The sequence below is a fragment of the Phyllobates terribilis genome, unplaced genomic scaffold, assembly GCF_046119375.1.
Source record: "Phyllobates terribilis strain yellow unplaced genomic scaffold, ASM4611937v1 Scaffold_3__8_contigs__length_932513732, whole genome shotgun sequence".
Lineage (NCBI taxonomy): Eukaryota > Metazoa > Chordata > Amphibia > Anura > Dendrobatidae > Phyllobates > Phyllobates terribilis.
The window spans coordinates 204,530,786-204,545,608 of record NW_027362763.1 but is presented as its reverse complement, the minus strand read 5'-3'; the positions used below and the strand labels follow the sequence as shown (position 1 = coordinate 204,545,608).

Below are 14,823 nucleotides of genomic sequence, written 5' to 3'. Positions count from 1 at the left end.
AATCAATAACTAAATAAACAGAACTATTCTAGGAAAGCAACTGCAGATCGATTGCAAGTCTGTGACCATGACATACTTACATTGCAATAGCAGGGATACAAAAAGTGCGGTGGTATTATCACTGCACACTAGTCTCTCCTCTGCAAGGTCTCTCTTGATCTGCATGGCGAACAGGTACCTAAACAAATAGGTCCGAGATCAGTAAAAGATGGCACAGTGTATATGGTGTCCTATTTCACACACTCTTCGGCCTCTCACCTTGTATATTCTTCTTGCAGCTGACCTGGGTCAGGTGGGAAAAACTTCACGGCCAGACGTATTTTGGCATTTTTTGGTTCTGCAAATACATATATAAAAGATGGTTACAATTACTTCAAACAATTATCTGATCTATATGGAGATTACAAGGGATGTTATTTTTCTGACATTAAATCTGTTTCCACAATCAAAGTACATTTTAGTAAACAAATCTCGGAAAAATAATAAATTCCTCAATTGGATGTTTTACAAAAAAATGTTCCTGGGCTGAGATAATCTTATAAATGTGCCCCTGCTGTGTACTGTGTAATGGCTGTGTCTGACCGTGTATGGAGCATGGTCTGATCATACCACATCTCCTGGGCAGAGGAGGAGGCAAAAAGAGTATACAGACAGGACAGCACGGGATCACAGCTGATTCTTTTTGTGAGGTACAACAATTTTTGAAACAGGTAGGGAAATATTTTACCTCACAGGAAGATATATGTGATTTGTTTTGAAAGCAGCACTCTTCATTCTCCCATGAAAATTGTTATCCTCTTAATATATTGCAATCATCATATTATATAGCACTGTGTACTTACAATTGCTCATTTTGGCCTTCTTCCTAGCTAATTCTTCTGTCTTCCTTTAGGTCTATGATATCACGTGATTAAAAACTGACTAGCTGAATCCTTCTAAGCTCTATGTAGAAACAGGAGGTCACTCTTCCCTGTATGAGTCATCAATCACTGCAAAAGTCCCTGGCAGGGGGAGGAGGGAGCAGCTTGGTCAGGAGTTGAAGAGGGGAACGATAAATACAGGAACAAGAGACTTCCTGTTTCTACATAGATAACAGAAAAGAGAAGAATTAGCTGGGTAGAAAGGCAAAATGAGCAATTGTAAGTACACAGTGCTATATAATATGATGACTGCAATATACAGTGGGTACGGAAAGTCTTCAGACCCATTTAAATTTTTCACTCTTTGTTTCATTGCAGCCATTTGTTAAATTCTAAAAAGTTCATTTTTTTCTCATTAAAGTACACTCTGCACCCCATCTTGACTGAAAAAAAACAAATGTAGAAATTTTTGCAAATTTATTAAAAAAGAAAAACTGAAATATCACATGGTCATAAGTATTCAGACCCTTGGCTCAGACACTCATATTTAAGTCACATGCTGTCCATTTCCTTGTGATCCTCCTTGAGATGGTTCTACTCCTTCATTGGAGTCCAGCTGTGTTTAATTAAACTGATAGGACTTGATTTAGAAAGGCACACACCTGTCTATATAAGACCTCACAGCTCACAGTGCATGTCAGACCAGATGAGAATCATGAGCTCAAAGGAACTCAAGGTTCCTAAGAGCATAGAGTGTACTTTATTGAGAAGAAAATGAACTTTTTAGAATTTACCAAATGGCTGCAATGAAACAAAGAGTGAAAAATTTAAACGGGTCTGAATACTTTCCATACCCACTGTATTCAGAAAATAAAAACGTTGATGGGATGAGGAATGCTTCTTGAAGTAAACAGAGAATGGAGCCGGAAACCAGAGCTACGTACACTGTGTAGGGGCTGTTTTGGGGTACTGAAGCTCAGCTCCCAGACTTTTAGCTACAAACAAGCCCTTTCATCTGATCACTGAGGACTATATCCTAACATCCATAGCAGATATTGATAGGGGTAGCATCAGTCAGCTAGATATTTCCTCTGAATGGCACCATGAAGTACCATATGACAGTCACTCCTACAAAGCAGCCCACCATTCTGGCCTCTGTGATGTCCGTAGGTAAATGATCAGGGGAAATGTTTTCTGAAAAACCCTTGAAAATGACTTTGAAACTTTTACATCATATTTTCTGAAAGGGAGATTTTCGATAATGACAAGCACAAATACCCCAAATATTAAAAACTCACAATTGTCTTTGATCGGTCCTAAGCTTCTCATTAAATGAAAGATGCACTATAATCAGCCCCTATGAACTGGTCAGCCTGCACACCACTACTGGCCTGCAGTGACATTTGACTGACATTTCAGTTGCACATTTGTCGTCTTCTTTGTCTGCGGTCATCAAAGAGCAATTGTTTAAAAACAGAAAATATTCTGGATGGACTTTTATTTCCTTACGTGCCGCACCACCACAATAATTCAAGTAAAAGCTGAGCAGGGAAAAGCCCTTCTCAGATAACAAAAAACATTATTTTCTATGTGTTCTTAAAGGGTTATTTCCATCTTCTGCAATGGGTATGGTTAGTTAGAGCGTTGCAAAAACAAGCAACTTTAAACTAGAAGTCATTTGCAAAGTCCTCCCCCATTCTCCCAATAGAACGGCTTCTGGGCCAGCACACAGTATTAAACCAGCGGCACAACGACGCTTAGACTGTCAATCAGGGAGGGGCGCCCGTCCACTAAGCAGGAAAGGGAGCTGGCCAGGGACCGGTGCGCTCCTGAACAGAATACGATCACACTTACACATCCATAAAACTATTCATTACCAATCTAAGAAAACCTCCCAACTCTAGGCACATCATCATCCATTACATATTGATTATTAATCATAACAAATATAGCAGGAATGAATGACATTTAAAGGGGTATCCCAGTAAGAAGTTGTTAGCTAACCAAAGGCTAGGTAATCACTACTAGATCGGAAGGGGTCTGACAGCTGGGACCCCCATTGATCAATAGAGCAGGTTATTTCTGCTCCCCCATTTCAATGGAGCGACAGTTGGTAGTTACACCTAGTAGTTATCACCCATTATTCCAGAATGACTAAATTAATGACAGTTTTGATAAAAGAGGCTCATCTATTTTACCCTCATTAAAAAAAATTAACACGGAACTTACTGCGCAGCTGCTTGTTCACAAATTTCAGCGGCTCCAACCACACCTAAAATAGGAAAATATGGAAGAGTTGGCTTTTTATGGGCATTCTTAAAAAGTTATATTGGGATAATTAAAAACAGAATATTATGGGCGGATCCACGAATGCAGAGTCTCTCGTTTTACTGCTCTTTTTCTACTAATTATGTGAACCACATTCTAAGCATCAATAGACATAAACAATTCTCCTATAAACAAAGGTAGAGAGATGCAAAAAAAAAAAAAAAATCAAAGTTCCTCCAGACATCTTTTTGACATTTTGGGGGGAATTTGTCATGATGGGAATTTTTAAATTAAAAGGGTTGTCTACTAATCGGATAACCACTTCTCAATTAGTATGTTTGCCCCAAGTAAAATAACTCACCTCTGATGCCGGAGCCCTTCCAGCAGTGTTGCCACTGGATCTCCCGGCAAATCAGCGACTGCTTCACTTTCCCTGCCTTGGGACAAATCACATGCATCCGGAAGAAGTGAGAGCTGCTGCTATCTCACTTCCTCTGAAGAAAAAACATGGATTAAGAAGGGGTTGTCCGAGTAGTGAACAACCCCTTTAAGTTTTGTTTGTGTCTGGGTTGATTAAATTTGCACAAAATTTATCAAAGTGCTGCATAGTGGGGTGTATTTATCAAGCTAAATCCACCAGAATTCTGGGGCAATTTACTTAAGAAAAAAAAATGGATGTGACCTAAAGTACAACACAATGTGCCAAAATTGTGCCGCACATTTCTGGCACAAAGTAAGCTAAAAGGTTATGTAAACTTATAGACTAGACAGTCTTAAAACACAACAGATCTCTGAAACAGCATGACTCACTTTAAAGGGGTTGTCCACTACATTATATGATCCCCCAATGTATTCCCTCAGGGCCCATAAGTGTTTCTCTAAATACCTTGTGTTGCAGTTACTGCCTGTGAGCGGCGCTGTCACTGGCATCACTCACTTCGGCGTTCCACGGTGGATGCTGGGCTGTGGGCGGGGTTATCCCCGCACGTCACACCCGGCATCCACCGCGAGCTCTCCCTCTCCTCATTCACTGGAAAAGAGTGCGGTGGATGCTGGGTGTGACGCAGGGGGTAACCGGTACAAAAATATGTAATTTTATTCTTTAAGTTTTACTACTTAAATTTTTTTAAAAAAAAACAACTTACTAGAAGAAAGTTGTTTTTTTCTGTATTGCCATATGATTTTTTTTTTTTTACTTTTTGATAAGAGTTTGAGGGTTTCTCTTTTTCGGTACGAGCTATAGTTTTCACAATTACTATTTTGATCTCCTTATTACGTTTTTTGTGGAATGTGAAGTGATCAAAAAACAGTTGCAGCAGCTCATTCTCCCGGGCTCCTCTGCTGATCGGTCGCATGGATTACAGCGGGGGACGCTCAGAACAGGTGAGTATAAGGATTTTTTATTTTATTATTATTTTTACACAGGTGGACACTGCGGGAGCAGACACTACTACCCTCATCATTGTCCCTGCTGGTGCTGATCACAGCGCCAGCAGGGAACCATGATGAGGGCAGTGTTCAGCACCCAGCGCTTGGGAACAGCACTAACTGTACATTGATTGCCAGGCGACGGTACGTGTCACACGGATGGCATCCGTGTGTGGTAGGTGTTTACACTGACCCATTGACTTGAATGGGTCCGTGTGATCCGTGCGGTCGTCCAAAAAACGGACACGTCCACGGTCCGTAGAAACACACTGAGATGTGCACAGACCTATTCATTTGAATGGGTGTACGTGTGTGAATGTCTCCGGTACGGGTGTAAATTATTTATTCTACTTTTAACTAGTAACTTGTCTAACTGACCTAGAAATTTGCCATATAGTGTAGGCTTGGCTATACTCTGTTCTACTCGCTTTTTGTGGAATACATGAGTTCTATCTAACTTTAAGATTTTTGACATCAGTGGTTTTTGCTGCTATCTCTATGCACTTTACCTCTATCATTGTTTGTACAATTTTATATTTATTAAATGATGTAATCTCCTCTCTCATTGAGTATGTATTTCTTATCTAGCAGCACCCTCTTCTGACTGATTGACAGGTCAGTGGCTATATAGCAGAGTAAACATCTTGTCAATCAGCCGGAGGAAGGTGCTGCTAGGTAGAAAATACAGTGCGAGGATGAGAAGCTAGAAGTGTATTGCTATGTCTCAATGCACTTCAAGACACAATTTCAAAATATGATCTCTCGCTGCTAGAGCAGTGCTTTGAGGTCATAAAGTAATCGACCGACATATCTTTCAAAAGGCTTCAAAGACATAAATGAATTGGGGAGAGGGGTGTATAAGTTTCTGACAGGTTCCCTTTAAAATGTGAGCAAAGGAAAATACTTTTTACAGTGAAACCCCTGTATTGCAAACATTGAGTCATAGCCTCTAACTGGATAACCTGATTGCTTTGTGGTTTTGTAGTAAAACATCCCATGAGTATCCTGTGCCCTAACAGGAGCAATCCCTAAAAAAAATGCTCAGTTATCATCAAAAGACCCTTGCTTCAAGGGCTGCATTACTAATCTGCAAGACCATTAATAAAGAGGACGCCAACCTGCTGCAGGACTAGGAAACAGTTTAGTGAATGGGATGATTAATTGTACTTGTTACAAAAAAAATGCTGGATGCAAATCTACAACTTTCTGCCAAATACTCCTCTGGAGAAAGGCAATTCAACTCAATTCAAAGACCATAATGAAATACGACCTCTGGGAGGTCTAAAGAGAAGGGTTGGAACAAAAGAAATAAAGCTGTAATAATATATTTACAGTGTCAGCATTAAAAGGAACCGGACGCTGATTCGTATTGCCCGAACCACAGGCATCATAAACCAGAAAAAGACTGCATTATTACAACTGGGGACTGTGGGCCAGATTCATCAGGACCGACGTTGTTCAGGCCGGTCTGGATGATGGGGTGTGCTGGAGTCAGAAGCCCCTGATGAAGGTGCACCCCTCTTAATGAATCTGTAGTGTCTGACAAGTGGCATGCGCCATGCCAGAAATTTTACTACAGTCAGGTACTGGAGGGAGATTTCTGCCGTCTCGCCCCTGCTCGTCATGAATTAGATGAGCATTGGTGTCCCGTCTCGCCATGGTTCAACCCATTTTGGTACATCTCCAAGTTGCGCCTTAATTTTATGACTTTTCAAAGCTTTTATACCAGAATTCTGGAGTGAAAGCTTTGAAAAATTGGGCCTTATGTATCTCGGCTGACTAGTCCAAAATCAGTCCCAATCTCCTTAACAAACAGGTCCGTCCCTATGTGTGTGCATAGGAAGAGACCCATTAATCAAGGGGACCGTGGTGGGGATAAGCTGCCGGGGACCTTTCCTCACTAGACAACCAAGATGCACAGCCCAGCTGGCTATTCAAATGAGGTTTTCCCTGAAATGCCACAGTGTTTCTGAGTAAAAGCTATGTGCCTGGAGTAACGCAGCCATAGTCTGATTCTTGATGCCAGTAGTTCGAGCAGCATGAACCAGATAACAAGTTCTTTATCTACAATGTTAAGTGAAACTTTCAGATTGGAATACAAAGGGGACCCCTTAAGGCCCCGTCACACTTAGCGATGCTACAGCGATCCCGACAACGATACGACCTGTCAGGGATCGTTGCTGCGTCGCTATGTGGTCGCTGGTGAGCTGTCAAACAGGCAGGCTCACCAACGATCAGGGGAGCAGCGACATCGTGGAAAGAATCTTTCCACGATGTCCTGCTCCTGGTTACCAGCCTGCTGAAGCAGGAGCAGGCTGGTAACCATCATAAACATCGGGTTACTAGGGGCACACGCGCACCTAGTAACCCGCTGTTTATCATGGTTACCACTCTGCTATGGTGAGCAGGAGGTTACCGCTCACCATAGCAGAGTGGTAAACATGATAAACAGCGGGTTACTAAGTGCGTGTGCGCCCCTAGTAACCCGATGTTTACCATAGTTACCAGCCTGATCGCTGCTACCGCTGGTCACACACAGCGATGTGTGCTGACCAGCGGGAGGGCAACGACCAAAAAAAGGTCCAGGACATTCTGCAGCGATCAGCGACCTCACAGCAGGGGCCTGATCGCTGCAAAGTGTCACACATAGCGACATCGCTGGTGAGGTCGCTGTTGCGTCACCAAAACCTTGACTCAGCAGCGATCTCGCTATGTGAGGCGGGGGCTTTAGAAATCAATATCCATGTACCTACAAGTGAAGTTAAACAGAAAGTGTCATGTGGCCCCTCGCTCCAACCACTGCCAGCAGACTGTGCAGCCTCTATGACTGGGGTCTTTATAGCACAATCCACAAATGCTCGATCAGATTAAAAACTGGGAAATTTGGAGGCCAAGCAAACAGCTTGAATTCTTTGTCATGTTCCCAAATCCATTCCTGAAAAACTTTTGCAGTTTGGCAGGGGCTTTATCCTGACAAAAGAGGCCACTTTCATTAAAGAATACCACCGCCATAAAGGGCCACTTTGGTCTCCAACAATGCTTAGGTAGGTGGTATACTTCACAGTAACATCAAAATGAACGCCAGGGTCCAAGGATCTCCAACAGAGCACTGCCCACGGCATCAAGCTGCCTCTGCCAGCTTGACATCCAGGTACCAACGCCTCTTCAGATATTTGACAATTGTGTACAGAGCTGACCAATGGAGCCTATGATTCCTGATAAGGTGACTGGAACAAGATCTAATTAAAGGCTCATTTGATGACTTACCATTCCAGTCACATGACCACTGCAGCCAATCACAAGCCTCAGCAGTCACCAAAGTCATCACTTCCACTTCTGCTACCTGCCATAGATCCAAATGGGTTAAAGTGCGTGAGTCTGCCTTAAAACATTTTCTTACAGGGCAGACAACCCCTTTAATATTATACATGATCAGAGTATATATACACATTGTTTTATGAACATATCTATTTTACAGCCACAAATCTAAAAATAATTACTAGCACACTGTAATCACGATACTATATAATTATACAGATCTTTGAACTACCATTCTGTAACTGGTAATTTTTATTTTAAGTGGTTTGATGAGACAACAGATACGGCATCTGCAAGGATTTCCAGAGCGTGGAGCAGGCAGCCAATGAGAACTTATTTTATTTTTTCAAACAAACGCATATCTTTTGCTAACTGATTTTTTTTTTTTCTGATAGATTTACAGGTGCATCTCACTAAATTAGAATATCATCAAAAAGTTAATTTATTTCAATTCAATACAAAAAGTGAAACTCATATTATATAGTCATTACAAACAGAGTGATCTATTTCATGTGTTTATTTCTGTTAATGTTGATGATTATGGCTTACAGCCACTGAAAACACAAAAGTCATTATCTCAGTAAATTAGAATAAATAACAAAAAACACCTGCAAAGGCTTCCTAAGCGTTTAAAAAGGTCCCTTAGTCTGTTTCTGTAGGCTCCACAATCATGGGGAAGACTGCTGATTTGACAGATGTCCAGAAGGCAGTCATTGACACACTCCACAAGGTCCCAGAGTTCCAATTTTCATTTGGAAATCAAGGTCCCAGAGTCTGGAGGAAGAGTGGAGAGGCCACAATCCAAGCTGCTTGAGGTCTAGTGTGAAGTTTCCACAATCAGTGATGGTTTGGGGAGCCATGTCATCTGCTGGTGTAGGTCCGCTGGGTTTTATCAAGACCAAAGTCAGCGCAGCCGTCAACCAGGAAATTTTACAGCACTTCATGCTTCCCTCTGCCGACAAGCTTTTTGAGGATGGAAATGTCATTCTCCAGCAAGACTTGGCACCTGTCCACACTGCCAAAAGTACCAATAACTGGTTTAACACCTTAATGACCGGACCAATTTTTTAAAAATCTTACCAGTGTCACTTTATGTAGTAATAACTCTGGAATGCTTCAACATATCCCATTGATTTTGAGACTGTTTTTTTGTGGCACATGATACTTTATAATAATGGTAAATTTAGGTTGATTTGTTTTGTGTTTATTTTTAAAAATATCCCAAATTTTACAAAAATGTTTTAAAAATTGCAATTTTCAAACTTTGAATGATTATCCCTTTAATCCCGAGAGTCATACCACACAAAAACATTAATAAATGACATTTCCCTCATGTCTGCTTTACATCAGCACCATTTGTAAAATGTTCTTTTATTTTGTTAGCATTTGAGAAGGTTTAAAAATGTAGCAGCAGTTTTTCATTTTTTCAAGAAAATTGACAAAACTTATTTTTATAGGGACCTGTTCAGTTTTGAAGTGACTTTGGGGGTCCTATATGTTGGAAACCACCCAAAAGACATACCATTTTACAAACAGTGCCCTCAACGTATTCAAAATGGCTTTCAGGTAGTTCATTAACCCTTCAGGTGCTTTTCAGGAATTAATGCAAAGTGGCATGACAAGAATGAATAAGTTTATTTTTACCACCTAAATTTTGATAACTTCTGAACAGGCCGCTATAGCTGGCAGACTCTAAGGCCAATATTTGGCTGTTACCTGCCATGGTAAACATCAGGACCACACAATCAAGATCTCAGGGTGCCAATGAGGTTAAAGAGGGAGCCCCCACACACTGTTAATTATTTAGATTCTGTAGTCACTATTGACAGCAGAATCTAAGGGGTTAAACGTGCATGGTCTGTGCCAACACTGATCGTGGTTGATGCAGCAAGTTGACAGCTATAGTGTACAGATGACAGCTACAGGAATGTTACCTGTTGGGGAACGCTAGTCTCTTATATCGCAGGTCAGTAAAAAGACATCTATTGAACACTAAGGGGTTAAAAACAACGGTATCACTGTGCTTGATTGGCCAGCAAACTCGCCTGACCTTAACCCCATAGAGAATCTATGGACTATTGTCAAGAGGAAGATGAGACACCAGACCCAACAATGCAGATGAGCTGAAGGCTGCTATCAAAGCAACCTGGGCTTCCATAACACCTCAGCAGTGCCACAGGCTGATCGCCTCCATGCCACGCCGCATTGATGCAGTAATTGATGCAAAAGGAGCCCCGACCAAGTATTGAGTGCATTTACTGAACATACATTTCAGTAGGACAACATTTCAGATTTTAAAATAATTTTTCAAGCTGTTGTTATAAAGTATTCTAATTTACTGAGATAATGACTTTTGCGTTTTCACAATGATATGGGCCGGCGTGCGCTGTGATTGTGCACAGTACGCAGAGAAGAGCCCAGCCCCTGAAATGAGTGTCACTGATGGCGTTTCATTTCAGGGATGGCGCAGAGGCTGCGCCAATGACCGCAGCCTCTGCCCCCTGAAGATGCTTCATTTAAGTTTCCCAGCATGCATTGGGAATCTCAAATGAAGCGCCATCAAAAAGGAAGTAGAAAAAAAAGAAAAGCAGTTAGATAGTGTAGTTAGGGAAGGATAGGAATTTTTAATTCAATTATATTAGACATAGTTTAGATTATGGCATTAAGCAGATAGGGATTTAGGATGAAAATTAATTTGGACTTCGGACCACCCCTTTAATGTTGTGTTTTGAGGCTTTTCATCAAAACTTTTCAGTATTTTTCCCAGCAACCCTAACAATCCTGACTGCGCTATTTTTGGCGTTGAAAAAAGAAAATTGAAACGCGTGATAGAAACCTCAGCAAACTCTCCAGTGTGTGAACAGAGCTCAATTCATTATAGCTACTTGATCCTTAGTTTACTTGCCGAGTACATCCCTATGGAATGGATGTCAGCACTTTTCTCTAGGTTCAGGTCCCGGCAGTAGGACCCACAGCAACGAGGACATATCATAATAATCTGCCATCAATATCTAATTATAATATAATTATTATATTAATCTAATATAATACTGCACTGTGTTATTTGCTTGAATACCCATAAACTAAAAATAAAGCCTATGGAACAAATGGTTAATCCCTAAACATTAAAAATGTAACCACAAATGGAAACTGCATCACAGCCATATTTGCACAGCATAAAAGACTTTCCAAATGACTGGATACAGATCTGCTCTGGAGATACTTAATTATAGACATTTTGCTTACTTTGTGATTCAGGAATGAAATATCCTACATCATCAACCAGCCGTAATAAAAACAAATTGGAACATTTCTAATATTTCACATATGTACAGTGCAGCGGGTTTGTTGATACTACATAAGTAGTGTTTTATAGAACAGTTACAAATACATTTATTAATCCAGTTCTGCAAGGAAAGCAGCAGAAGGGGAAAGTGACACGTGGAAAGATCCCATGACAGCACCACCTGAGAGAGAGGGTATCCGCCCACCAAGGACAGGAACCTACTGAATAAAAAAGGCGGTACCTCCCTTCCGCATCAGTTTTTGTTTCAGAGCATGAGAGGGTCTCCGAAAAATAGGTTAGTACATAACTACCACCTAAACATTTCTTAATAAAACACCCTAAGAAGTGCACACCATAAGTGATAAAGGGGAGGAAATTAATAGGGTGCTGTCATGGGCTCTGTAAAATCCAGTTACCGGTAGTAACTAGGATCTTTTCCCCTTCTCCCATGACAGCACCACCTGAGAGATTTAGACAGATCAGAGACCAGAGGGAGGGATCACAGCTTGCAACACCTTCCTCCCAAAGGACAGATCAGTAGAAGAGGAAAGGTCAAGACGGTAATGCTTGTTAAATGTAGCGGGGAATGACCAAGTTGCCGCCTTACATATGATGCCGATGGGCACATCCGCCTTCTCAGCCCAGGAAGCAGCTACCGCTCTGGTGGAGAGGGCCTTCAGGTTCTCTGGAACTGGCAGATTGCTAGAAGAGTACGCTAAGCCAATGGTGTCCCTGACCCACCTAGCTATGGTCCCCCTTGTAACCTTAAGCCCTTTCCTAGCCCCCTGAAATGAGATGAATAAGGCGTCACTTTTTCTCCAGGCCTTTTTGTCACCTCCAAATACTGGAATAATACCCTCTTAACATCTAAAGTGTGAAGCTTTTGTTCCTCAGAATTCCTAGGGTCAGAATAGAAGGAAGGGAGAGTAATTACTTGTGTCCTATGGAATTTGGAGGCTACTTTTGGAAGATAGGCCAGGTCTGGTCTTAAGATTACTCTATCCATACACACCTGAGTGAACGGATGGTTAACTGACAGCGCGTGCAGATCACTAACCCTATGAGCTGACGTTAGAGCTACCAGCATGGCTGTTGTTTTTAAGGTGAGAATTTTCTCCGAAACTTCCTCTAAGAGCTCAAAGGGAGGCTTGGTTAGCGCTTCTAGAACCAGATTAAGGTCCCAAGGAGGCATCCTTGGAGTACGAATGGGTCTAGATCTACTGCAAGCTTTAATGAATCTGATGATCCACCTATTCGCTGCCAAGTCGCAATTATATAGCGCCCCAAGAGCCACCAGTACCCCTTAAGGGTACTGGTGGCTAACCCCATGCTTAAGCCTTTCTGAAGGAATTCCAGGATGGCCCCAATAGGAACCCTCCCTTTGGCGGACTGACCCGAGGTAGACAGAAATTTAGCCCAGGTTCTGCCATAGATCCTAGTCGTCACCGGCTTCCTACTCGCCAGTAGAGTAGCAACTAGACCTGGAGAAAACCCCTCCTGCATTAGTAGTGACCTTTCAAAATCCAGGCCGTCAAATGCAGGCCCGATCTTTGGGGATGGAAGACTGGGCCCTGCCTGAGGAGATCTGGGGTGTCCGGAAAAACCCATGGATCCGCTTGGGACATTCTCTTCATCCAAGTGAAACATGGTCTCTTGGGCCAAAACGGGGCGATCAATATAACCCTCGCCTGTTCTTCTCGGATCTTTCTTAGGATAGTAGGGATCAGCATTAGAGGGGGAAAGGCATAGGCCAGGGTAAAGTCCCAAGGAATTTGCAGCGCGTCCACCGCAAACGGCTTCTCCTTTGGATTCAGGGAGAAAAAGATTTTGGTTTTCCGATTGTGTTTGTTCGCAAACAGATCTATCTGAGGTTGTCCCCATCGGCCGACAATCTGCTGGAATACCGCTGGATTCAATTCCCATTCTCCTTGTTTCAAGATGTGTCGAATTAGAAAATCGGCTTTTATGTTCTCCTCTCCTCTTATATGCAGCGCCAAGAGCGTGAATAGATGACTCTCCGCAAAACGAAGGATCTGATCCGCTGCTAACATCAGAGGAAGGGATCTGGTACCCCCCTGACGATTGATGTAGGCGACTGTCGTTCGGTTGTCCGACATTATCTGTATATGATGACCCTGAAGAAGAGAACTGAACTCTACTAGCGCATTTCTGACTGCCAACAGCTCCCTCATGTTGGAGGAGAGACCCGTCTCGCTGTCCGACCAGAGGCCTTGAATTGAATGATCTCTCAGGTGAGCTCCCCAGGCCTTCTGCGCTTGCGTCTGTCGTAATCGTATCTGACACCTGGAAAGACCAAGGAACCCCCAGAGATAGATTTACCGGATTCATCCACCAGTCCAGCGAGTTGATTACTAAACTTGAAAGGGATATTCTTCCATCCTGGCGACCTCTGAGCCGTTTGTCTGCTGTCAGGATCTCCTGCTGAAGACATCTGGAATGGAACTGGGCCCACTGAACTGCTGGGATACAAGATGTCATTGTACCCAATAGAGACATTGCATTTCTCAAGGTCATGGATGGATTGCTGATTACGCGTGATATGAGGGAACGGATTTTCAGTTTCTTGTCCTCTGGCAGAAGACAAGTCTGGTTTTCAGAGTCCAAAATGAGACCCAGGAATGATTGCACCTTTTTTGTTTCTAGTCTCGATTTTTCTAAATTTAACATCCAACCCAGGCCATTTAGACTGGCCATGACTTCCGCCAGAGCCAGTGCGCAGAGTTGTTTTGATCTGCCCACCACTAAAAAATAGTCCAGGTAAGGGATGACTAGGATATCTTTCTCCCTTAAATGTGCTGTGACTTCCAGGATAATCTTTGTGAAAACCCTTGGAGCCATGGAGATGCCAAAGGGAAGAGCTGCAAACTGAAAATGCCTTATGTACTTGCCGAACCGTACAGCTACCTTCAGAAACTGTTGGTGTGCAGGAAAGATTGGGACGTGGTAGTAAGGGTCCTTCAAATCGAGGACACACATAACAGTCTGGAAACAACATTTTTATGGCCGATTTCATTGATTCCATCTTGAATGGTCTGTAATTCAAATGGTCGTTCAGCTTCTTCAAGTTGACAACGGTTCTGAAGGAGCCACCCGTCTTCTTTATCATGAAGAGAGTTGAGTAAAACCCTCTCCCTTGCTCGGGTACAGGTGTTTCTACCAGAACCCCCTTCACAACAAGAGTGAGTACCTCCTGCTGCAGGGCCATCTGCTCCCTTATGCCTCTGGGGGCTGAAATACTGACGGTGTTTCTGGGAATGTTTTTGAACTCCAACTTCAGCCCCCTCCTGATTATCCCTAAAATCCAAGCACTGGACAAGATTTTTTCCCAGGTGGAAAGGAAGTGGGACAACCTTCCTCCCACCTGGGGAGGTCCATCACGTAGGGGCTTTCTTATTCTCGGAGGATGGACCCCCGAACATGAAGCCTCTGTTATTCGGCTTCCTGTCTCTCCAACCACTTTGGTCTCTGGGAAACTTGCTTCGATTGTATTTCCTCTTCCGAAAAGAGCCTTTATATCGGGGAATAGACACAGTGGGAAACCCATGTTTCTTGTCCGTGGCCTTATCCAAGATGTCATCTAAGGCCTTCCCGAAAAGAAAGTCCCCCTAGCAAGGGATTGAGCAGAGTTTAGATTTTGACTGC

At 42.6% G+C, this 14,823-nt stretch overlaps 1 protein-coding gene across 1 annotated transcript in view; it reads right to left on the bottom strand.

The window, feature by feature from the left end:
- The window catches only part of FARP2 (FERM, ARH/RhoGEF and pleckstrin domain protein 2), a 110,070-nt gene that overhangs the window by 53,068 nt on the left and 42,179 nt on the right, over positions 1–14,823 (bottom strand). Inside the window, exons 4-6 of the mRNA XM_073674547.1 lie at positions 3,090–3,132; positions 259–337; positions 81–178 (exon numbers count right to left, since the gene is read on the bottom strand). Coding sequence (XP_073530648.1) covers positions 81–178; positions 259–337; positions 3,090–3,132 — 220 coding nt within the window. The remainder of the gene's footprint in view (positions 1–80; positions 179–258; positions 338–3,089; positions 3,133–14,823) is intronic.